At 39.2% G+C, this 26,411-nt stretch overlaps 1 protein-coding gene across 4 annotated transcripts; it reads right to left on the bottom strand.

Moving 5' to 3' along the window:
* Positions 1 to 3,401: 3,401 nt before the first annotated feature.
* Positions 3,402 to 24,984, bottom strand: LOC139145621 (somatostatin receptor type 5-like). 4 transcript variants are annotated; one of them, XM_070716889.1, is made up of 3 exons: positions 24,850 to 24,945; positions 10,276 to 10,517; positions 3,402 to 6,618 (listed from the first exon to the last, which is right to left on the bottom strand). In XM_070716889.1, exon 3 carries the CDS (start codon positions 6,336 to 6,338, stop codon positions 5,049 to 5,051), a length of 1,290 nt encoding a protein of 429 aa, XP_070572990.1. In that variant the 5' UTR covers positions 6,339 to 6,618; positions 10,276 to 10,517; positions 24,850 to 24,945; the 3' UTR covers positions 3,402 to 5,048. The 4 variants fall into 4 exon arrangements, with proteins under 4 accessions (XP_070572990.1, XP_070572993.1, XP_070572991.1 ...); XM_070716892.1 differs by lacking the exon at positions 24,850 to 24,945 and adding an exon at positions 12,998 to 13,184; XM_070716890.1 differs by lacking the exon at positions 10,276 to 10,517 and having other exon boundaries at positions 24,850 to 24,984.
* Positions 24,985 to 26,411: the final 1,427 nt, after the last annotated feature.

Raw genomic sequence — 26,411 nt, 5'->3', positions numbered from 1 at the left:
CTTTCGGTCACCTGAATATTTTGTAGGTTTATCGAGTCGACGTCTGCAGGATTATCGATGATAATCCCACAACGGATGTAAATCACGCGCGGCACTTTGCATGCTCGTGTCGCGTGCTTCTTGCCAGCAATGGATAACTGTTAAGCCCCATATAAAAGTTCTTCACGTGGTCAAAATTCTGAAATCCTGAAATGAGAGAAGAGCAAGTGAACGACAATATGTCATCTGCGAAAGGTTGTATGTAGACGCGTACATTGCATGCAGCTGATTCAAAATGGCCGGCGCTGGGTTGGTGTGCCCAGCCGATTTCAGGACGATTTCTCGCCAGTAGCATAGGGTAAGGTATGACTTTAGGCAAAAGAGACCAGTCGATCGATTGTTTATGCAACCATCTGACCGTTGACCAGTTTTTATCACCGGAAACGCTCAGAGTTCGTGAATTTCGCTGATTTATGAAATCGGGCGATAAAGCTTTCAGACCTTTCCTTCCTGTCTGTGCAGCAGTGGACAACGGGCCCAAGCCGGAGCCCGAAGACCTGCAGAGCTCTACAGCCGGTCGGTTAAGCTAGCCGACATGTACAGTAATATCACGTACCGTTATTCTTTAATAAATAATCAAGTCATGTAGACATTCTACACATTGATGATTATGCAGTGCGTTCGCCGGGCCTGAGCCAGGCAGCCATAGCCATTCGTATATATAATGCCAGCATGTAGGCCTATAGGCCTACACTAATATCACGTACGGTGATTCTTTTATTGAATAATCAAGTCGTATACAGACATTCTACATATTAAATACGATTATCACATGCACAAGCCAAGTTTGTCGTCTCCGAACAAAAAATACGGGATTTATTCTCTGGTCGTCTATACGTCATGACAACCCGCGTCTATGTCATCAATTTTGGTGCGTCGGACCTTTTTTTGTCGATCTTCGGTGTGCTCGTAAATATGTAAACAAACAACATGGTGGCCGATGTTTCTTCCACGATCAAAAGTCATGTAATGAAATCGATATTTTCACAGACTACGACATTACTAATCCGAACAATGTAAACACAAGAGTGTACCGCCTGTATATTCCGAAGGAATTACGTGAATAATTTGCGGAAACAACGAACTCGAAGCTGGTCGCGTATACCGTGGGTTCCGTACGCATTGCAAACAGGGTCAGGCGCGACGTTTACAGTGTTCGCGCCGTCGAGATTCAGTCGATATTTGTTCCCGAAAAATAGCGTATCTTCGTCTGTGATAAATTTCTGGGACTATGCTATCTTTGAAATAGAGTATAACTTTGACCGAGAGCTGTCATTTGCTCCACACATGAGCGACTGGAAATGATTGACAACTTGTGCACGGCGTACTGATATTTGTTCCTGAAGTAGTTCAAAAGTTTAAACGCGGAATCGTCATGGAAAACTTATTTTATTTTGCAAAAAATAACGAATTATTGGCTTGTGCATGTGATAAGTATATTATTCCCTAATATTTTTCTTCATTCAGCTCGAAAAATACTCGTGACGTAATGACCGTGTCACCACACTCGTCTTCGACTCGTGGTGACACGGTCATTACGTCACTCGTATTTTCCTTGGCTGAACGAAGAAAAATATTAGGTAATAATATCTACGATTATTATCCCAGCAATGTTCCAAGCGCCTGTGCATTTAGAGGTTATTATAAAGATATCGGTGAATGTAACAAAGAAGTTAAATACACTGCCATGACACGGAGAATTTGGCTAGTCTTGATCTTTTGAGCGAATTGTCCATAAACTTAGATTTATCAATTACTCGAATGATAGGGTGAAGATTGAAGCCAACGCATCTTAAATTTTCAATGAGAAGGCAAATTAAAGACGTCATAAACATGCTCAGGAGAAACTGAACTACTTGATTAGGGAGGCAGTCGTCGGAACTGCGTTCAAAGGTCGCGAGGGACCCCCCACGACCGATGTGAACACTGTATCCAACGTACGTTGGCGATTGATGAAAGTTAAAACATGTCTGTCATAATGTACATCATAAAATTTAAATGTTGCAGTTATGTTGACATGATGCATCTAAACATATACATTGTTTGTACACTGTTTGTACATTGTTTGTAAACAAGTCGCACTTGCGCAGTTCCGACGACTGCTTCCCTTTAATATAAAGGCAGAAATTTTATCACTGTAAAACAGAACGAAGGGGAGGGAAAAATCAAAAGGCCAAGCCTATGCAATAATGCCAAAATATCACCATTATATTAAAGTTTGCTTTTAGGATAGCCAGAGATATATGTAAATATATACTTGATGGAACACAAAGTTTTGTAAAAAAAAATGGAGTTTCCTGCCACGTTAGTTTGTCACTCCAGTCAAAATTAGATCGATCCTGCTTCAATACACATTTTATCTTCTTTTGCGCATGCTTGAAATCGCAAAACTCGATGGTTTTGTGAATTGTTCGATTGTTTCTACTGGGTCAGGCCCTACATATGGTTTCTGACCTCCATCATTAATTCCAGAACGCCTCTCGTAAAGTACATGTATGTATGCATGAAATTGGATAAAATCACCAAATATGTTATGTCATTTGTCTTTTTATAAAATCTTTATTACGTACTCGTAGTAACGATAAATACAACGTTTAAATCACCGGAGCAGAAATATTGATAAAGGCTCGTCTTGTAGCATGGTTTCATCACATATAAAACTAGAGCGTCAAATCACGTAACAGTAGTCCCTATGTTGCTGTGATACATGTCTATGATTATTGATAGAGTCGTGGGAAGCTTGCACAAAACTCTGTGATAAAAAATCAGAGCTGAATAAACGTATCAAAAAACACTCATTGATTCTCATAAATAAGACCTTGTAAAATCGGACCAATGTAATGGTCGTTGTCGACGATAATGTACCGTGATATGAGTTAAATAATTCATACTTCAATATTTACGACTGTGGTGATATCAAATAAGTGCGTTTCAACATTTACACGGACCGACTGAATATCATAAAGTATATATTTACAATCCCGTTATCGCTGGATGAAGAAATTTACTGACAAACTCATGACGGCTCTCTTCATAGATACGAGTTGATATGACGTTTGAAGTTTAGAATTTGGTGATCGGATTTTTCTATCAATTTAAATTTTGGTTTTGTTGTTTTACTACCAACAGTCAGGTACATTAAAACGAAAATCTCTATAATGTATCGGAATGAGTTGATGAGAAACAAAATCTCCCTTAAGTGCGCTATAATTTTTAAATTGTCAGATTTTTCCCCAATAAAAGCGGTACGGTACCGGATGGTCGTGTGCAATTTTTCTCTTTTGACAATAAAATTATAAACCTTTAGTGAAAGACCTCTCAGCCGGTGAAAGAATGGCAATATGGTTTTCTTTTGAGAGAACTAGAAAGGTATTTGAAACTAAGTCGTGCACAAGTTGATTTAAGCGCTGTTAATCCTGGCATCACTGAGATGAACCTGAACAAAGCTTGGCTCGTAAATTGTGTTCCGTTGTTCACGTTAAAAAACAACATCAATTACATGTTGTAGATGTGAGTGGCGAATTACTTTTCGCAAAACTTCATGTCACTTCAAGTATCTTGTGATCACTCAATGGTGAAGTAGCTAAGGCTTATTTATTATTTATATCAAATCAAATTATCAGATTCCAAAAATAATGATTCAGTATACGAGACTAAGAATGTGAGTCACAAATGTGGGTTTGAATACAACATATAAAAACACTGGTGGTATGTTTTCGTTCCTGAAGTATATTTTGTTGTTCATCTGTTCGCGATCATATTTAATGGTTCCCGCCAACACATGTAAGTGCCTTGCTTCGAGTATTTTCATGTATTTGACATGTGTCGTAGGTTCAGAAACATATATGCCGTAAAAGGGTATCGTATTCAAAAGGAGTTGACAACAGGACTGCACATGTTTGCACAGGAAAAGACCTGAATCATCCTCTCATGGACCCGTTTGTTGTTTTTATGGGTAGGCCTATACTGAATACCCGTTCGTTAATGGTTGACCGAAAGATGAACTTCTTCACGGGAGACCTCAACCGTTGAGGGCGCGAATGAAAGTCTGATATGATCACATCAAAAAGCGAGCGTAAAAGAATCATGATATGACATACATGTAGTTCACATGAAATAATTCCTTTAAATATTCTCTTATGCAGTAAAAACTGCGTACTAGACGTGTGAAAAAACTGATCTTGAAACAGCGATTAATATAAATACATACAGACATATTCAAAAGAAGTGCCCAGTGTGATTGTCATTTTTGCTACGACAGAAACGGCAGTCAACTAATGCTTCTCTATCGACGCGTCCGTGCACATTGTTCTTTCCGAGCTATTCGTGATTCCATAAAGAAAGGTCTCATACTCTCTGCGTTATTTGTTTTGATGCCCCATGAACCGTATTTACATTGTTAAGATTGCCTTTACAGAGCCCACACCAATACCACACGATATAAATTCATTTTTCCGCAGTCTTTTTTTCCGGGCAAAAAACACATGAATGTAACGACGGAATCAACATATACGTTATGCGCCTCGAAAGTGAAAGACTTAACACGTTTGCTCAAACTTTCCCCAAAGAATCTTTTAACCACTCTCTTTCAAAATCAAGATTAAAATCAGGGGTCACCGTGCAAATATTGGTACGAGAGAAACAAATTACCCAACATTTACCGATATTTGAAATTCAAAATGGCTTCCATAGCTGTGTTAACTCTATAGAGAAAAATAAAATTTTCGAAGAAACTAAGAGAGTGACAATTTTTCTCACACCATTAGATTTAAAATGAATCTTCACAAGTGATAGATCAGAAAAGAATTGTAAAAGTTTCAGAGTCCGAATATATGTCTCCGAGGTGCATTCTGCCTGCCGGAGCCTTGACTTCACTTTGTCAGTTCATGACTGTCTACATTTCAAGTACACATCAGTCTCAAAGTCAATGACAGATTTCCCTATCTTCTGACGGACTAGAGGAAACTTAAGGTTTTTCACTTTTTTGGAATTCGTAATCGACTCGTTTTTTATGCATTCTCGGTGCTTGTAGTCATGGCAATATTTTCTATACCTGTCTTAGTACTAGTATCATGAAGGTATCGGTCGCGCTTCTTTTTCTTGCAACAAAACGCCTCTAGGATGCCATTTCTGAAAGGTTCGTACTGCAAGGCGTAAATGAAAGGGTTGACGCACATGTTAGTGAACGCCAATATGACGGCAAAATCGTGAAAGACGCTGAAGAGCGGTATCAGCTCCACGACACTGTACAGAAAGTATTCCCAGGCTTGGAGCGTCCAGCAAATCAGGTAGGCCAGCGCCACGATGAACAGGGTCTTGGTGACGTTGCGTCGCGCCCGCTCCATCAGCTCCTGCGAACGGTTGCCCTGGGTGGTGCCGGCCATGTCTTCACTCAGTTTTGACTTGGACCTGCGGCTGAGAAGGACCAATATGCTGATGTATGTCAAACTGATGGCGGTGACAGGAAACACCCATTCGATACAGAAGAATAAAACTCCAGACACCTTAGAAGCGACATCGCTGTACCACTGTATGTAGCAGCGCCCGTTGTCGCCGTTGTGATTGGCGAACGCCCAGAACAACTCGGCCGCGAACGGGAAAATCCACACGAATGCTGCTATCAGACGCGCCTTTCTCCAGGTATAGCTATACTTGTGTTTCAAAGGATGGACCATGGCTACATATCTTTCTAGCGTCATGACGGTGAGATTCACTGATGACGTCATGATAAGGGACCACATTAGGTACCCTGACAACCACAGTTTACAGAGCAGCTCTCCCCAGAAGCCCGGTGGGACCCAGATGTTCTTTGGTCCGCACTTATTGGCTAAAAACGCGATGGATGTCAGCAAATCGATAATTGATTGGTTAACAATGAAGAAGTTTGTCAGTGTCCTGAGACCCTTAACTCTTATGAAAACAAAACAGACCAGAAGATTTCCGAGAACACCGATGGATCCAGTAACGGCGTTGAGTATCAGCGTCTGCTCAGCTGTCAGTAATCCATCGTTGCCCGAGACAGAAGGAGGTTCAACGGTTGTGGCATTGAAGCCAACCAGACTATCGTTGATGTTGTAAGCGGTGGTGTTCACAACACCCAAGTCCGTAGATCCTTGTACGTAGTCCGATACTGTAGAAAACACACTCGTGGCAATCTCGCTGGCATTCGTCAGCAAAGGGTCCATCGCGGTTGTCGCCACTGTCGCCGGGAGAACAGTTGTCCCATTGGTGAAAATTTCGGTATCGTTTAACGCTCGGCTAGAGTTCGAAGCTGCCATACTTATATCAGATGTGTTCATCTTAATTTACAAATTGTCGGGTGTGGAGAATCTTGTCTGAAACTAAATTAGATGCTGAAGTTTGTAGCAGTCTGTCAGTTACAAACAGAGGTATGCGTCGACTTTCACCGGCAATATTGATCATGCACCGTAGAGGATGTCAAAATAGAATGCGATGGTCCACAACATATGGCTATTCACACGTGTTGAAGCTCTTCACTTGCCTCCCTTGCGATGGTCGTGATTTAGTAACTACTCTTTCCGCACACTGTGGTGAGGGTTGTAGGAATGTCCGTGTAACCTATGGCAAAGAAAAACAAGTCATGTTAATATTTAGCTCACGTCACAAATTTTCCGTACCCTGGAAGAGCATCAATATTCCTGGTTGACATCTGTGTTATATTAAAATGTTGTCGGTGGAGGGTGTCAAATGTGACGTGTAGATGCCAACTGCTTTTAAGATTAATGCAGTTTAATCCATCGCAGAATGCTGGCTGTCGTCATACATGTATTTCATCGCTCCTATCCCCGCACTACCGGCTTGTTATATCAGTTTTAAAGAAAGTTTGAGAGGATGGTCATATGAAATGCACAAACAAGGATGACACAGAAACTGTCGCCAAATAAAACTTGCATCTGAATCGTTCCGATGCCAAAAACATCAGGTACTAGGTGTTTAAGCTGGCTGTCGAGTTAGCAAAATGGACCGATTACAATTCATTTGCTCATTGACCATTGACCATATAGTCTTTTTTCTATGGTTTATGACTTGTAATCTGGTCAAACTGCGATATACATCGCGATATAAATTAGAAATTGGAAAGAAATAATTTAGAAATGTCGATCTGGCTTCAAGGAAAAGAACACAGTGTGTCATTATAGCACCCTAGCCAATTATTTTGTCAATTTTCAGGCCATGACGTAATGTATAGCCAGTGTATAAGTTGTCATTCTTGACCAATAAGAGGCACCATATTTTTCAGTATTGACTACGCCTTTCTATGCATGTGGAATCCCCCTGAAATAATTACAATAATAAGTCGATAACGTTTCTTCCACTTCCGTGATATGACAAGGCAAGCCTCTTCTCTGTTTAATATGACAACGACGCGGCAAACTTTACAAGCGATCGCACGACGAAACCGATATGATGTATTGAGTATTTCAAACGTCCATGACTCGTCTGATTGTCTCGTAGTGAATAAATTACGTGTGTTTACATGTCTACATTCTCTTGTGAGTGATGCAGTCATATGGAAACGTATGTGTTTTCTAAGGTAGTACGCCCCTTCAAATCAAGTATTGAAGTTTCTCTCGAACTTTTCGCTCAGAAACTTTAAATCGTTCCCTCTTGAAATCAAGAATAAGAATCAGGAGTCGTTGGTATTATAGAAACAGATTAAACACATACTGAATCTTAGAAATTGACAATGGCCGCCATTTCGGTGTTAACTCTATGGGGAAAATTTAAATTTCCGATTTTCACAAAACAAATCTGCTGAAAACTAGCGTCACTCAATTTTCGAAATGAGCCCCTACGAGTGATAGACCAAAACAGTGTTGTTAAAGTTTGAAAGTCATAATATCTGTCCAAATGGCGTATTCTACCTTAATTGGATTGTGTCAGATCGTTTGCTTGCATAACCGTGTATTTGTGTAACATTTGAGCTCAACCCTTTTGCCCAAAATGTATTTGTAATTAAAGGTGCGCAAGTGCAATCGTTTCTGTTGCGCCTCAATGGTTCCGCTCGACCTATACGCATATTTTATTTGTAAGAGGGCTGAGCTAGCTCAAATGTTAAGCAAGTTTTCGGGAATAGTTACTAATAATAAAATATGTCATGAATATTGCTTCTATCACTGTGATATGACACGGCAAGTCGCTTCTCTGTGTAAGTTATTACGCACCTCAAACTGAAAGACTTCAACTTTTGCTCAAAAATTCCTCAGAGAAATTTCCGAGTGTTCTCATTCCAAATCAAGAGTTAAAAAATCAGGGGCAGTCATCGTGTTGATATACCCAACATTCACCAATATTTGAAATTCAAAATGGCCACCGCACCCGTGTTATCTCTATGGGAAGAAAGATTTCGATTTTCACAGAACTAAGATCATGGTGAAAGTTTTTGTTACAGCAAGAGCTTCAAAATGAGCCCCACAAGCGGTGTATCAGAAACGTTTTGGAAAAATTTGAGAGTGCGAAAATCTGTCCTTGAGGTGCATTCTACCGTAGTAGATGACAACGAAGTCAAATTTGCAAGCGATCGCACAACAAAATCAATGTGTTTTGAGTTGTTCAATCCTCCGTGACTCGTCCATGGTTGTCATGCAATAAATAGTTCAAACGTAACAACGCCGGTATAAATCTACCGATATTTACTCGATTTCTTTCTCTTTACAGGCGATGAAGTCATGGAAACGCATCTGTTTAAGTGGATTGTGTTATCGTTTGCGCGCGCAGTGGTATTTGCTTAACAATTCAGCTCGACCCTCTAGCTTAGAAAATATGCAGAAGTCGAGCGAAATCTATGACCTGCAATTGGGGGTTAACTGCCGGTAACAAAAATATCTATCCGCCGTGGACGCAGGGAAATGACGAAAGTCACATTCTGCCGTTGTGGAGTTACGTCAATGCGAAACTTTAAGGGCCGATGCGACAAACATTTGTCAAACATAGCCACTATTGCGGTGAACTAATACTGGTACTTCACCTTTAGCTACCATTACGGAGAAATATAGTACTGGTATGCGTTTTGTTAATATAGCTGTAATACAATTAATCGCTCCTATATCAATAGAGGTGTTAATGTCAGCCTCTTGGTAAGTTTTTCGTCGAATTCCAAGAGTAGGATAAAATACCGTAGGTTGTTATGGACGTAAAAGCGATCATGTTTATTACGACCAATATCAACTCAAACAAGCTCATTTTCAACTAGAACACCTAAAAAAACAGCGATATAAATTTCATAAATTCGTCAAAAGACAGTGACGACACATCTCTATGAAACTCATCGCCCTTCAAATCGTCGTGGCTTGACGATCGAACGAGCGGCGCAAAGGTTCGCTATTAAGATTTCACCTCGTATAATCACATTTATGACGGTGATTTATAACACAAAAGGATACAAATATACACGTGTCGGTAATTTAGCCCAATGATCCGATTACTGCCATATAGATATATGCGAGTATTGCATACTGGTAGAAATGTTGACAACAATGAACCAAATAAAAGAAAAAAAGCGTTTTTACTTTCGGTACAGTTAAACCTAAAGGATTTCGCAATTGCAATTACTGCGTTTAGTATGTCAGTTATTCAATGACACTGCCGACTTAAAGAATGCAGATTTTAGTGAATGCCGGCGAAAACAACTACCACAAGTTGTAAGAGCTGAATTGACACGAGCCCCTGCCGTGACTGGAATAATGTTGGCAGAGTGCGGCATGGCAGGTGCGGCCGATCTCAAAAACACAAGTTTTCGACATCAACAAATTTTCGTCACGATATCCCTACAGGCCAACCGTACGTGAATGTGACTTTTATCCCAAGAAATGAACCGTTGATTACATCATCACCACGGTTAACTGTGGAAACTACTTTCATTCTTTACCAACATTCACGAGTCGGTTGACACAATACATGTTATGTATCGTTAACCGTTCACTGTCTTGCGTGGCTCAAATGACATATCTCGCCACAGTACTCCCCTCCCCCTTCACGGGGAAGGACAGTGATCTAACCCACAATTTGTTGTCTCAAGGAGCTCCTCGTAATAAATACCGCCATCTGAGCTGGAATCAAAAAAGTTTAAATCGGAATCTAAAAGCCGAGTAGTGTAAAAAGTAAATTCTGACTGATGGCGTCCAACACTTTCCCGACTCAAGGAAGAAACTTGGTCTACAATTCAGTGTCATTGTCTGTCATCTCAACACATGGCGATTAGAAATCTTTTCCTACCTCTGAGCTGAACGTGTATATTGCACCCTGGAAATGGTCGGCTGTAGATTAACTCTTTTCCCTCAGGAAGTGCTCGTGTAAGCTATGCGCCAGCTGTAACAGTGACTAATGTAGTGATTACTCGGTCTAAACTCAGAGTACCACCACAATTAGTTTTATCTGAGATTCAAACAATGACGTCGTTAGCGCTATTACTCTCCATTCACTTGTGGGTGTCTTACATAACTCCTAATAATTAGCCCCTGTAACAAGAAGGTGGGTATATATATATATATTTATATATTACATATATATAGATATATATATATATATATATATATATATATATATATATAGATAGATAGATAGATAGATAGATAGATAGATAGATAGATAGATAGATAGAGATAGATAGATAGATAGATAGATAGAGAGATAGAGAGAGAGAGATAGAGAGATGGCTAAAATTTGTATTTATGTAGATATTTATGTATGAAGTGCATCTTATGCATTGTATGTAGGTATAGGTGGGTGCATGTGGGTAGGTTGGTAGTTATTTATAATGTTCACATTCTAATTGTGAGGCTATCTCTTTTCTTTACCGACATATACCATCTCATTGTCTTGACTGAGAGTTCAACAGAAGTAATCGACTTATAGACTGTGTTACCCGTATACGACAGTTTAGGAAGGTTCAGAGTCCCCCCATTTAACGGGCTATCATACTGGCAGTAGATGCTTTCTTGAAAGGAATTAGCATACTCGCTTGGGTTTTTGTCTAACATAATTACCATGTTATCTAGACTTGCCTTGCGGCATAGTAAACGGCATGAATAAACTTTTGCAGACCGTCGTGGTGATGGTGAGTCGAACGAGAAACCCACAAGTACGCCTAACAGAGTCCCATGGAGGGATTCTGATCCACGAAATGCCAAGCGATTTAGTATGGGTTATTGTCTACATACATGTTGCCAGCTAGTTGCCTCCTTGTATGGCAGCATTGTTTTGAAGTTTTATTGCTTTATCGGATCAATGCTGTGGTTGTAACTTTTCTATATTTCACACACATTACTTGAAAATGCACAGTTAGTAGGCCTATACTTGCAGTCCTACAAAAGACACGACTTCGAAGTTCCAGAAACAAAGCTAGGGCTGACCCTTTATTCAGTGTGAGCTAAACTCATACATACCGCCCTAAGGCTAATTGTTCTTCCATAGCGTCCAGTTTGTAGCGAAGCTCATATGTGCCAAGACACTGTGAATTAGCAGGTGTACATGGATGGTTGCGCATGTCACCATGGTTATTTCATGTGAGCAGCAACACACGGGATCCAGAGTTCAAATAAAATATTTTAAAACATGAACCATTCTGTGCAGTTCCATATTTTTTTTCATTGACCGATCGCTGCCTTTTTGTACGGTAAATGACATCGTCCACTCGCACGGGTCCGTCACTTCCCACTAACTACCTGTTTAACTAACTAACTAACTAACTATCGGATTTCGGGGAGCATCCAGCTGCCCGGACAAGAGAGCTTGGCAAGCGAAGATGGGTAAATAAGTGACCATTGGTCTCTGCAACATGGAACAAAATTCGGTCTACAGTCATGTATAATAGAAGGACTGTGATCAGTGCCTTCTCTATCTCCTACAATGCTTTCCCTGAACTGTGCTTGTTGCTTAAATGCTTATCAAGCTGCTTCTGCTGAGAGAGAGAGAGAGAGAGAGAGAGAGAGAGAGAGAGAGAGAGAGAGAGAGAGAGAGAGGCGTACAACAAGAAAAGCTATTCATGACAACTCCATATATGAATGTCATCAACAGTTTAATTTGTTAAATATAAATGGCGTATTGCCTGTGTACGTATCCATGTCACTAAAGTTTGTGGGTTTTTGCATTGGGTCTCCTTTTCAGTTTCATGCTGTTACAGGGGCTATGAATATTTGGAAGCATCACTGTTGAATGAACCGCGAAGCAATCTAAAGTGAAGATTCTCAGTAACACTGCACCGGTCTGTGTCACACCGTGATAAATTAGTGCAAGTTGAATGCGAAGAGACCACTGACTGTAAAGAGAAATGCTTGATTTATAAGCGTTTTGTTTGTTTGCTTTCTCCGATCTCCCTTTCCAGTGAACGCATTGAGAGTGCCACGCGAGCAAAAACTACGATGCAGGGACCACAATTGAACTCAAGCAGTAGTTTCCGGAAATGCGCTGCACTTTTGAAGACGAGACCATATGACTGTATAATCCTGCCATGGTTACGTCTACGTATAGCACTATGGAATATAAACGCCGGTAGTCAATACAATACATATACATCAAAATTAGTCCGATTACCGTGCGTTGTTTAATCGGTTCCGACAACGAACGGCAGTTAAGACCGGTCTGTTTTGCCTGGCTTCATTTGATGAAAGCAGCTTTTATAGGCCATAGCTGTCTATTTTCTAAAGATTGGGCGTAGTAAACATGCCATTTGTGAGGACTTTGTTTACATGCAAACCTCTTGTTTCAAATCACTGACAAAGTTAACTTAATACGCTTCGGCTCGAATGCAGTTTCCGTAATAACTCAGTCGAAAAGCAATTTAAATTTCATCGCAATAATTGTACAAAAATGAACGCCCTTAAATACATTTGGACTGACTAAAATTTAATGACAACGCGAAAATCTTCCTGACATACAAAATCCAAAAATTGGTATGTTGTAATGTAGCTTTGTATGAAGCATCAAGTTTTCAACTTACCAAAGCTATAGACTATCAAAATTCACAAATTCCTAAGCTTCAGCCGCTGGATTTCATTATCTCCACCGATAAATTCCTTGTTGCCCTCCACTTCTCAAAGACGAAAGTCACTTTTGCCACGACAACAGCCCATTCTCACAGGTTTCACGTCACATGTGCGCTCACCGCGATGTCTTTATTTCGTTTCGGTGAGTGCTACACCAATTATTGAATTAACATGGAATGATCGCGTTGATACACTCCGATGCCCGTGGACGATTCCACTATGGTATAGGGGAGTCATCGATGGAAGCACATTTTAGTTTTGTAAGGTAAATGACCTTGTCATTGAAATACGAATTGTTCTTATTTTCGTTACTGATGTAATAGAAACCGAAAAGGAAGGAATTATTGTTGAATACCAAATAGCTCTATAAATAGTGAGCTGAAGTGATTTCATCGGCCGACACAGCTGTTAGCAATATAAACGCGATTATATGCTACATGCTCATTAAAACAAACTCTCGACGGATACGACAATGCGTGTACTGCACTTTCCTGATAAATGGCCGTAGAATTTCACAAGTGATGTTGACTTATTTCGAAAAAAATGTGATGTAGGTACTTTCCTCGTTTAGGACATTATTTCATTTATCCTAGCGACACCGAGTGTATGTTCAAATCTGTTATTTTGAGTTTATATCCCAAGTTATTAGTGTAATGACCAGAAAAGATTGTGCATGGCATTACGTTTACAGCCGGTCGGTTGGTATTAACACTAAACCGTTCTCAATAAACGACATGTGACGAACAGGTCATAGGTCATCTGTTAGCAGTTGAGCCAGTCAGTGCATCGTCATCATGGTTACGGGTGTAGAAACCTTCAGTGTAACTATTCTATCCTAACGAACTATCAAGGTGCTGCCCTCAACCCTCTTGCAAGACTGGCTGTGGTCGGTCTATTGCTCTATATTTCAAAGTTTGACCAATATGTGAATTTGTGAAACGGGTGCGTCAATTCTATAATCAAATCATACCTTCCAAAAAGCTGCTGGTCGGTCCGAATCAAGCTGCAGCGTGACAGCGCTACTGTTTTCAAAGTTTGCAGAATACAGCAAACAGTCAAAGTGCCGGACAGAACTCAGAGGTTAAAGGTATACAGTCACCTGTAATCTAAATATGCCCATATATGGTCAACGGGGCGTTCCTTGGTATTGAAAGTGTACATGTGGGGGCGCTGTTTTTAAAAGCGGCCACCCACTTAAAATCTGTGATTGGTTAGATTTTCTCTTTCCATGGTAACTGTGGCGAAATTGAAACAGGTGACAGTATACCTTTAATCTAGTCAAGGCAAGTGCGACACCTATAGTTTGTTTACCAGTTTTTACTGTGACACAAACTCTTGAAATTCAGTGTGTCGTTAGGTCTGACAGTTAAATGAAGTTGTACTCCGGAATATCTAACTTACATTTAAGTTACTTCATGTAAAATTAGTAAGAATGAATTACAGGTCTAAATCATCATGGAAATCTAAATTAATAACATGGAGATTATTCGATTAATTTCAATAAGAATGTACGTCTAATTCAAATTCCAACCTTTCATTTTATCTCCGACTCATTCTAACTACACATCAAAATTACCCCTCCCCCCGGGGGGGGGGGGCTCTTCTCTGAGAAAAGGAACGACGAATGCACTTCAAGGACCAAATCATTGAATGTTTGCATCGGATGATGTGATGCAGAATAGATTAACTATGATGGTGTCGGCCAACTGGTCATGGATGTAACATGTGTTTCGTTATGTCACTAAACCGTGGGACACTCCCTCCAACAAACCACGCGACCCTTTATTTTCATAACATTTGTGTACGATTTGGTATCACAGTGATTTTCCGAGATTGTGAACTGTATAGCACTCTGTGTAAACCAAATCATAGTTAGGGCACGTCACTTTACCGAATTTGAACCATTTCATTTCACAAATAGTTACCATAGCATGAAGGTAGCTCCAACTGCCCGTACTTTTCAGCGTAGATTGTAAATACAAACATTGATATTATTGCTATTGTGTTCAGAATAGTACCTTTACAATTATCACTGCAGAAACTATTCCAGGGTCCATACCTGTCCAGGGAAATCACCATGTCAACGTTACAGTAATTAACTCTTCATTTGACCATGTTCTTAACAGACGAAAGGGAATTTAAATAAATAGAGCCAATTGCGTAGCTGTGTCAATATGCCTTTGCGATCCTCCCCTCGTAACAAAATAAACTAACATCCATGATTAATTAATAATTGAAACATTTAAAACATACAGAATAGATAGATTGATTGATTAACTAACTATAAACAGTTATTTTTTATCTATTATTTATTAACCTAATTATTATTCATTTATTTATTTATTTATTTTTTTGCTGAGAAGTACATGCCGCAAGATTTGACCTGCCAGGTATGATACGGTTCAGGCGATATCCGTAATTTACTGAGAAATTAATTCAGGGAAATGAAATGGCACAAAGAAAATGAGATATCCAAGCTATAACCGCGTCTTCACCCTGGCAATAATATTTTTCGTTCAACCGAACTCATTGACGAATCATGAACCTGCTCTAGTGTTACGCGTGTACACTTTGTCGTAACGGAACGTGAAAACTCATCGGCATTTTACTGCAGTAAAAGACGGGGTCCGGTGGGTAACGACGTAACGTTGTTCCAGTTTTCAAAAACAACAAGTAGAACCTCATTTACGAGAACTATGAGTAATATTTAAATATTTTGCATGCCTCGCCGTGAAACTATTTTCGTAATAAATATTGCTGTCGAAGTCCCGTGAGCATAAATTACGAGATGACTGAACCTACATGCTAAAATATTTATACTGTGTCAAACTTACTCAAAGCGACAATGACTGTAAAATTTAATCCAATTTTAATTAGTTTGTTACTCGAAAACAAGCATTCTTTCTTTCTCTTCTCCGTCAGGCATAATGAAGTACGGAGTAACAAGCCTTGCTTTCATAACACTGCATACAATACTCAATGTGATTGCTTATACCAGTGAGTTCTAGTCCGGACCAAAGGCAGTTGTCAACAATATTATGGATCATTACACTCATGCAGGCTGTGTTAACAGTTTAAACATTACGAATTCCTATGTGATGCAGAAGTGAAAGAATAAGTTGCAGTGTGCAAACAGAACAAATAATGGAAAATGCATCGAACGTGATATCTAATGGGCTAAACGTAGAACACGCCGAAAATGTATTTTCGGACTCTCAAATTTTTTACAATATTCTTTTGGCCTACCGCATGTGGAGCATTTGGAAGCTTATGGTGGAAATAAAGTTTTCACTTGCTTTGTTTTGTAAAAACCGGGAACTTTATTTTTCCCATAGAGATAACACAGGGATGGCGACATTTTGAATGTCAAAGTTTTGTAATTTGATTCAATAGTACCAAAATTTGCACGACGACTCATGATTTTGAAAGAGAATGATTGAAAGTTTGCTGAAGGAAGTTTGGGCAAGAGCTTACGTCTTTCACTTTCGAGGCGCGAACTACTGTAAATTACTCCAAATAATTCAGTTTCCCGATACAGATATTGATTCGAAAAGTTCTGAAAAGACGCACTTATATCGTAGACCGTACCATCGTTCTGATTTTTATGCTCAGCATGTTATAGGACGGAAGAGTTGCAGGCTCTTTTGACATCCAGGACGTCAAAATAAGCAAAACTTCCCATATCAAATGAAAAAAAATTAATGAGTATTTCTCAAATGCTTTGAGTTTTTTTCTTCGATTTGCCATTAAAGATTCAAGGCACAGTCAGAAGAAACGTTCATTTAGGACAATTTGTCAGATAGATTGAGGCTCATCAAACTTAACAGGTAAGACGATACAATGGGTCTATCGGACATGTCTAAGGAGACTATTATGAATGAAATATACACTCCTCCTTGAAAGTTACAAATTCGTTTTCAAGCGGTTTAGTGAGATCTCATTTCCCCACTCTGCTGAGAACCCTACTATGAAATTGGAGTACATAAATGCTAAAAATTGGAGTACATAAATGCTAAGTATTTAAGTGCTAAGTGTCCTTTAAACAACGTGTGGTAAACCTCGCAACTGACGCAATCAGGAGAAACATGTTTCGCAATTTTTTTGTAATTTTCGTTTAATTGTACAATTATGGACAACATGAACAGTATTTCGTAAATGACCTTTTATTTTATAAAGTTATAAAAAAAACCGCAAAAAGAGCTCGAGATGTAGCGTCTTATATTAGCCGAACATGATTTACCGATAAATGTATTACAGCTAATCACAGATGTCCCTAAATGCTGTCCATGCATGTTATGACAAAACACCGTTTTCAATTGGGCGAGACTGATCACTATGCCTGGCAACGATACTGATTGCATCATAAACACACAATCACTAGTTGATTTTTCATCTGAGACATTTTCACGAGAGTCTATCCCTATTACCTTCGATAAATCATGTCATTGTTTTTTATTCCCGGAATGATAGGTATCTAAACTTGCGTACGATTTGTCGAGAAAACAATTAAGAGTCTGAAAATTCTTTAAGTTTGGCCTAAAGTAAAGCGACCTTCATGTACATTCCGTACGTCTTAGAAACCTGCATGCAAGGTGAATACTCAACAAAACAAATATTACTTTTTGTAAAGCCAGAACAATATATAGTTTTATGTATTCTGTCACCAAAGCTCGACACATCTGCACGGATACCACTTAAATTGTCAATCGGTGTTACATAATGAAGGAGTAAAATTGAGTTATGCCTCGTAAAAATCATGCCAACGTATGGCCATAATAGCTTGCCAGCTCATTGATTTAAAAAAAGTTGGCCATGGTAGTGATAGTTTGAAAAAGAGTGACAGAAAATTCCTCATTCTGGCCAGAAACCGTCGTTTGATACTTTCGAATCGTCGCGTATACTTTTGTAGATTTTGATTTTGAAATACAGCCAAATCAACCTCAAATACTTCTGTTCAGATATTGCTTTTAAGTTACTATTGTTCCAGTGTAAATTTAATCCACTATCAAAACATGTATTTTACATTTACTTTTTACCGTCAGTCATTCTTTAACGTCATAAAAGTAAATACTGTTTGTGACAATAGCAACTTGTCTAACGCCTCTGCTTTCGTACGCGTGCCAAGCAAATTGAGGAAACATCTGTCTCTCAGAGAGAGAGAGAGAGAGAGAGAGAGAGAGAGAGAGAGAGAGAGAGAGAGAGAGAGAGAGAGAGAGAGAGAGAGAGAGTCAGAGAGAGTCAGAGAGAGAGTCTGAGACAGACAGAAACAGGCAGACAGACAGACAGATAGAGGGGCAGACAGGGAGGCTGACTGTGCACATAAAATTCATTCAGGCAGCGAGATAGACAGACAGACAGATAGAAAGACACAGAGAGAGACAGACAGAGAGACGGGTAAAGTGAACAGCGAGGTTAATAATTGTCAATTTACTAGAAATCTTTTAGCCTTGCATCAACCGAGTGGATCACTGTCTTGATATATATGCAGAAACTGGTATTCGCTGCCAGGCAAGGCACTATTTTATATCGTTTCTTCTCTCCTCCTTTTATCAAGATTTGAATGCTTTCCTGCACATGAAGTCGTCATGGAAACGGCGATGGATACTATGGACTGCAAGAAGAGGGCCGTACTTTAGTAGCCTGGTGCGAGGTCACTTTCGTAACTGTATATTCGTCAATTGAGAGTTTACTGTCTTCATGATCTTTAATCAATCTCTTTGCGCCTTTTCAATTGTTTGATTCATTCTTATTTCAAGAAGAAAAGCCCCTTTTGAATTGTTCGAGTTGTTCGAAGGATTTCCTGAACGCCGGAGTTCTTCCGTTAAGATTGCTGTTGACTGTCACGCACTTCCTCTCGTTTTGTTTTGTGAAGATTTTTAGCTTTGTTCCTATGACAAATGATTTACGTATGTTTTTCCAACAAGTAGAATTTTGAAAGGTTACTGAATAGTGTACGTTTTCCTCGGGAGGTTACATTTGATTTTCTGCGAATATTATATTTTAAACTCTCGAGGAGGTTTTCATATTGTACTTCTAGGGGGACTTTTCGGAATTCCAGTTTTAACCCAAACGTGGTAATAGAGAGTTTGACTTGTGTGACGTGTAGGGGCATTGTTATTTTTTGCAAAAACTATTACGTAAAGGGGATGGGCCTATTAAAAAGCTGCAAAAGTTTACGGGGGGGGGGGCGTAAAAATACCCAAAATCAGAGGTACGGAAACCAAAACACTACAGTTGTAATGTTGCACACTTCTTCAATGCAACACGTTCCTTACCATCGTCAGAAATGCTGCCCTGGCTGAGAGACGCGCTACAGTCAGGAATCTCATTTCTCCATTCACAATCGTTATAGAGACATGACTTATACCGAAATATGAAACTCGCCTATGTAATCTGTCTTCAATTGGCAAAACCCCAGTAACTACACACTTTATACACACAGAAATCCTAAATAGTAAAGACCGCAATCTGAGAAAGCTGACTCTGTTCTCAAACATTTCGTTCGAATCGCTGAATAACCGTCGCTTTTCAAGCTACAAAACAGCTCAGTGTAGCTGGCTCAATCTCACCACGGGTTTTGTTGACGTGAAAAACACCACGTAGGAAAGGAAGTAACTATGTGGGTTTTGAATGAAGATATTTTGGAATGGTGGCCACTATTCATAATCCCGTGGCGCTCTTCAAATTCATAACAAGCTAAATCGAACTTGTTTAAATTTCCAGTACCTTTTGAGTAAAGCATGGTGTGTTCCTACTACAGACTATTATCGGCTGTATTATATGAATAACTTTGTGATCCTGGAGGGGAGAGAGGGCCGTGGGCACTGTGCTCAAAGGTAGCATGGGACCCACACGACCAATGTAAATACCGTATCCAAGGTACGATGTGATTGATGAAAGTTAAAACATGTTTGTTATAATGTACATCGTAAAATGTAAATTTTGTTCCGATGTTGATGTGATGCATCTGGATATCGTCCATAAAATACATTGTTGGTAGACAAGACAGTCGCGCAGACGCATGTATCCCCCCTTTTGTTTTTTGTCCTAAAATGGACTACGCTTCAAGTGTTACCAAAATAGAAGTTGACAATTCAAAATCACGATAATTTTTCTCAATAAATGACTTTTCTTGGCTTTGACTGTAACATCATTTGTATGTTATCTGTCGTGGTTTAATCAAATCAGTCAGTTTTCCTGTTCTATCAGACAAATCTTATTCAATTTTTTGTTGACAAAAACAGTCGTCCACGTGTCCTAATGTCCAGTAATACGTCGCTTGTCTCTCAAGACATTCTTCAGCCTTCTGCTTACTCTCAATTCCGGTATAAATCAAATATTGACATCAAAATCTGTAAAAAAGTGATTCTTCATCGATACATGTTTGAACAGCGCCATTTCCAAGATTTCCGATATCGATTCACATCCTGCCTCAAACACCGGGTGTGGTTTCTCTGCGTCATAACGCAAACCTTACATCGCCGTAGACTGGATTAACAAAAGGCAAAGGTTATGTCGCTTACAGAATGTATTTGCCTCTATTTGCTTTTTAACATGACAGTGAGTCAGCCTTCACCTTAAGACAAGCATGACCGTTGCAAGGCGATACTAAAAGATAGTGAACGAGAGTGTAAAGATATACATGTAAAAGCGAACGGAACCAAACGAATAGTAAAACATAGTTAACCCTTTGAGTGCTGTAATTTTTCCCAGCAAAATTTTAGTGTAACATTTCACCAATTTTTATGACGTTTTCTGTAATTTTGTTGATTATTTTAGACCAAACGGACGTCACATTTCATTGGCTACAGTTTTTCATCAAAATTTTGGCAAAAATCTGAAAATATTTGACAGGGGTACATTTTACGAAGACGACAAAAATTGACTTTGGCGCTCAAAGGGTTAAAGGATTGCCCATTGATAGCAATGTGACTATAGTAAATCGAAGAAATTAACCATAAGAATAAATCATCGACGGACGAATAACAGAGATCTTGGTCAGATTGAAGATGTAAGTATTTTAAACTTTGATGTGTTTTGTCGGAGTAGACAGACGTGAATACTTATTCCAAGTATTCTAGACTTTTGTTTCAAGTAATGTATGTATTTACAACAGCAGCATTGCTTAATTACTTTAAAAAATATTCGCTCTGCTGATAGTTTTCTCCTTTTTTGAACATTTCCTCATAAATCTGGCGGCAAATACCTACTCTGCGACACACACCATCAAATACGTGTGTATGCATGCATGCATACATACATGCATGCATGCATGCATACATACATACATACATACATACCCTTATAACTTTAGCAAATTATCGTTATTAGATGAGAAATGTTTATATTATTCCATAAAGAGTTACACGAGCAAGAAGAGAGTTGCACGCGTGCACACCTTTACCCAGTCACAAACTCTACCGCCCATATTTGCAAAAAGAGACAGTTTTCTAAATCAGAGGATTTCCACTTCATGGAAAACACGTAATAATCTCAAAACCCCCACTTGCTAATATATCGTTGTCTCTCTTTCTGTTCGTTGTAGGATGTTCTTAACACAAATTTGCAAGTTTTTTACAAGTCAAAGCAAGGACGCTATCACAACACAGTCGCGTCATTATTGGCGTTCTGCATACTCACATATTTTCTCCGGTCAGTGTATCAAACATTTTCCGTCAATTAACATATCACGTGACAACTGCATGGCCAAATTAATATCACAGTGTGCCGTTACAATTTATAGTATTTTGAGACCTACGTTGATTTTGATTTTGAATTTAAAGTGCACTTTGAAAGAAAACTCATAGATAAGTGTTCAATGTGACTATTTCAGTGTACTGTTTTAGACCAGTATCCTGTTTAAAGGGAGGGGTCATCGGAACTCTGCTCAAAGGTTGCCAGGGACCTCTACGACCGATTGTAAACACTGTATGTGGGGTACGGTGGCGATTTATGAAAGTTAAAAACGTTTGTTAACAATGAATATCGTAAAATGTAAATGTTGCAGCTATGTTGACATGATGCAACTAGACATAAAGGTGTGACATGGTGCAACTAGGTGTAATGCATCAAATACATTGTTTGTAAACAAGAAAGTCGCACATGCGCAGTTCCGACGACCCCTCCCTTTAAGAACTGTAGATGAAATCTCTCATCTTTCTGTTTCTGGTCAGAATATAGAAATTAAATTAATGATGAATGATTGACAGTCCAATGCCGTTTCGCCTTCCTCAAGCGACTGGCCAATGCTGCAGCGTACATTGACACCCCGTTTAGAACAATACATATACCTTGCTTGAATCTCATGATTTGTAATAATCACAACCATTTGAGAAAAGGTGTTTATCATGATTGTAACGGTAATACGTTTTATTTCAACATCAAAATATATCCCGCTTTCACTGCATTCACTGCAACAGTAAATACACCCCATTAATAAGCCATTGGTTGAGATAAAGGGGTTAATTCCTAACTTTTTAGCGCCTGTGGTTTTTAATCTGAGAATTAATGGCCCTAGCGAAAGCGGGGTATTTTAACAAGACATTGATAGAATTAATCATTAGCTGAGCGATTGATTTCACTGTCAAAGGGAATAAATTCATCACGCCCTGCGGAGGTAATCTTTGTCAACGCCAGAAGGTCTACATGCACTCAGGACTAGAGAGAAGCTTGACGTAGAAAGTAAGTCCGAGTCATACTGTACCTGTAACTCGAGGGAATTTAGCCAATGGAGCAGATTTAATGAAGACTTAAAGCAGACTACGACAATTACAATAGCTTCTGGTTTTAGTAGAAATATCAAAATGTAGAAAACCGCAGATAAGTAATTTAAGTACTAGGTTGACACAGAAGCTTACGTTCCCCATAAGTTCATCCAAAAGAATAACTGTGTAGATTTCAATACTCACCTGTTTCATATTGTGGTATATTTGATTTGTTTACTCTAGACCAGATTTAATCGTTTCGTCAAATGAAAGCAGAAATTCATTTATTTTTGCCATTTAACCTTGGTAACGGTATTGCCGTGGTTTACCGAGTCGAGTATTTTATGGGATAGTTGCCACGGTGTTCTCTACGTCATCGACTCAGAATTGGCGGGAAAATCTAACCGATACCAAATCTACAATGGTGGATATTTGCCAGGCTTCACGCCGATTTAGTATTTAAATGTTACAATATCCATTAATGAGTGTATCTCGCGTGAAACTGACACAATGTTGCGTGGACCGGTCGAGTATTGAAATCCAAGAAAACCACACACGCGCTTTTGTTTGTACTGGAGCCCTTGTCGTTTATACAAGTCCTTGGCGAAGTTTCTCGGATTTAGTATACCAATGTATGATTTTTTAATAAAAGTGGCAAGCTAGGCCGAATAAACAACATGCTCTTATTCCATAGAATGACTAAATAGGATATGAAAACTTGAAAACAAAGGACCGTAAAAATTCTGTATATGGATTGTGAAGGCGGGCCGGTGATAATTCTGTACGTTGGTTGGCCAGATGTAAATTGTTTTGCATTTTTCCCGTTATTAGTATTCACAATCTATGTCCATAGTGGATGCTCTCTGGTAACAGATAATATTAACACCAGAATTTCGGCGCTCTGTTCCTTATATTTAATGAGTATTGTCTGGCAAGAATTCTCCGTATTCGTCACGGGTAGCACGCTATGGTAATTTGCAAACGAGGTGCGGTGGAACAACCCCACATTTCGAATAGTTTGAAGTTTTTTATAACTGGACTGAAAAAGCGTGGAGAAAAAGATACTGGCTTACTATTTTACCGTGCATATACGAGCACATATTCATGAAGGCCGTGTTGTTGGTACCGTGGTAAAAGTACAAACATGCAGGTATAAAAATAGTTGACAAGGACGTCGTGATTGACAACGCGTACATAACAAACGAGTGGAGTCGTGGGAGGCGGGAATTAGACAGTCAAACGTGCGAAACCAATTATTACAAAGGACGGAACTAATGCATCGGTACTAATAGGAAATTAATTTGATACATTCCCTTTGATTTGTGAATGCCTTTTGCTTATTGAAATTAAAACCTGTCGCTTGAATCAACAAAAATCTATCCGTTTCGACGACAATCTTGTTAAATATTTTCATCACGCTGCGAAGAAAGTGCACATAGGTTTCCGAAAATAAAACAACAACCTCCCCCACCGTTGTCTTTCAATGCTTGACGCGGCAGCCCGACTTCCTTGTCGACCGGTTCTCTTCATGGTCAATAACGCCTCTGCTTTAAGTTTTGAATCCAACATGGTCGAACTGGCGCATCACAGGCATAAAGTAGTTCTCCCCATCATTAAAGACTTAAATTCGTTCTGCTCATGTTTGTCAAAGATAACATTTCGTATAAAAACAGACTGCACTGGACTCTGTGCGCATTTGCGATGAATCGTTATTTTTAACTTTGTAAACCCTTCAACTAAGTCAAAATTCTGATCAAATAATCAACGGAGTGAAGTTGAATTGTTGCATCACTTAGACATACTATAAGCCACCTCTCCCAATTTCAAACAAATTTGTATTATATCGCCCTGTAAATCAATTTATTAAATCACCTAAAGGTCAAGGCGAGTTATCGCTCTTGAATAAAACTCAAAGAAATTAATGTTTACACGATGCATCATTTCTGCATATTTTTTCTATGAAACACAACACAGTATGCCAATATCTGCTTCGATCATTCATTGTTGACAGTCATTTGAAAAAACTGTATCTCATATCTGACCACAACATTTCTAATTACTAAAGTTGCTCAACTTTCAATACAACTAAATGATCATCTTACCTTCAATATATTCAGCTGCTGTGTGGATGACAAGTTCACCGCGAAATGACAACACGTAACAATGAGAGTGGCGACAGTGCTGCGCGGAGTAATACCTGGCTGTTTAATGACGCCAGGGAACCGTCCAGAATCGATATTACTCATGTGTCTTGATTGAAATGAATTAATTAATTAACATAATTTCACAACATTATGCTAATTTGTGCGGAGAATTGACAGACTTTATGAAGGTTTTGACTGTTTACTTTTTAAATTATAACGTCACACTTTGCTGGTTTCACCACACTTTTTGGGATGCGGCCCACAGTGCACTAATGTTTGTTTTCTGGGCTTTCAGTAAATATTGGCGTTGTTTGAGGTTGGTAGTATTGAACTACATGAGAATTCAATTAACTGATGTCGGTGATTACGTCAGCTGATGGTGGCGCAATGGCGTATTGATGCTAATTATCATATGGCGATGATGGTGGTCCCTGTGATGATAATGATGACGATCTACAGTAATTATCACTGTAGTGTTTTTACTATGAAGTATGTTGCTTTCCCCTTCCTATATTTAAAATGCAGGTAACATTTTTACAACCGATTATGATTGACGTGAGGGCCCTTGTGTTGTCTCGTCGACTGCTTCTCCGCAAACCTTGATTTGTATATAGAAGAAAGATGGCGCGAATTTATTACACCGAAGTTCGGTGATTCTTGCTGTGCGGCAATGGCCATACCTTCGTATTGTCGATAATATCCGATCGGTATGGAGAATCGCCTGTAAGACTTCAAAACCAAACAATAAATAGGTAAATACTCATCGAGCGAAAAAAAACCAAAAAACTTTGAGACCCATTTGATCGAGCTGAGCTTACAAGATGGTACGTTAGAAGAACCGATGTATTCAGTTAAAGATGCAAATATCAGGTGGTAATATAATATTGAGAACTGGCACACCCATCAACTGTGTGGCGACTCACCGTGCTAATTCTAACAAAGTAGACAAAATACACACCCTCATATTTTTGAAAAAAATACAAATAGAGATGGAAAACGATAATTCACTATAGTTCGCCGTTAGACTGTTCACAGCACGCTGCTACTATTTCGTGAAGATAAGCATGGTAATTTCAATTCTTTTCTCAAAAAAATTGCATCGCATTTTGAAGGATATTCATAATAAGATATTCCGAGTCATGCTGATTGTGATTATTTCAGACTCTGGAAGATCGTCACAGAAACGTCGTGAAACTCTAGTTACGTCATGAACTTCCTTGGATACAGCGTAGTGCGCAGAATATGAAAACATTGACGGGGCTCCATTCTTTACAACACGTGCACATCTACCGTTGTATCACACCTTATTATTCTACAAGGTCCTTTCCAAAAGGACAGTGACTCATCTAAGATTTCTGAGCAAACACACTGGACTGGCTCAATAAGTGAGTAAATTAACAGCTTTTCAGTTTTTAGTCGGTACGTGTCGCCGTAGTAACAAAGGATAGTTGATAGCGATCGAAAAACAAAACGGGAACCAGTGGGCATTGCACTGGTTGGTCATACGGATGAAGCGACGC

The sequence above is a fragment of the Ptychodera flava genome, chromosome 12 (genome assembly GCF_041260155.1).
Source record: "Ptychodera flava strain L36383 chromosome 12, AS_Pfla_20210202, whole genome shotgun sequence".
NCBI classification, from domain to species: Eukaryota; Metazoa; Hemichordata; class Enteropneusta; family Ptychoderidae; genus Ptychodera; species Ptychodera flava.
This window is presented reverse-complemented; position numbering and strand designations above follow the sequence as displayed.

Excerpts from the sequence above, each read along its gene's own strand:
- LOC139145621 (XM_070716890.1), bottom strand. The coding sequence starts at position 6,338 with ATGAACACATCTGATATAAGTATGGCAGCTTCGAACTCTAGCCGAGCG.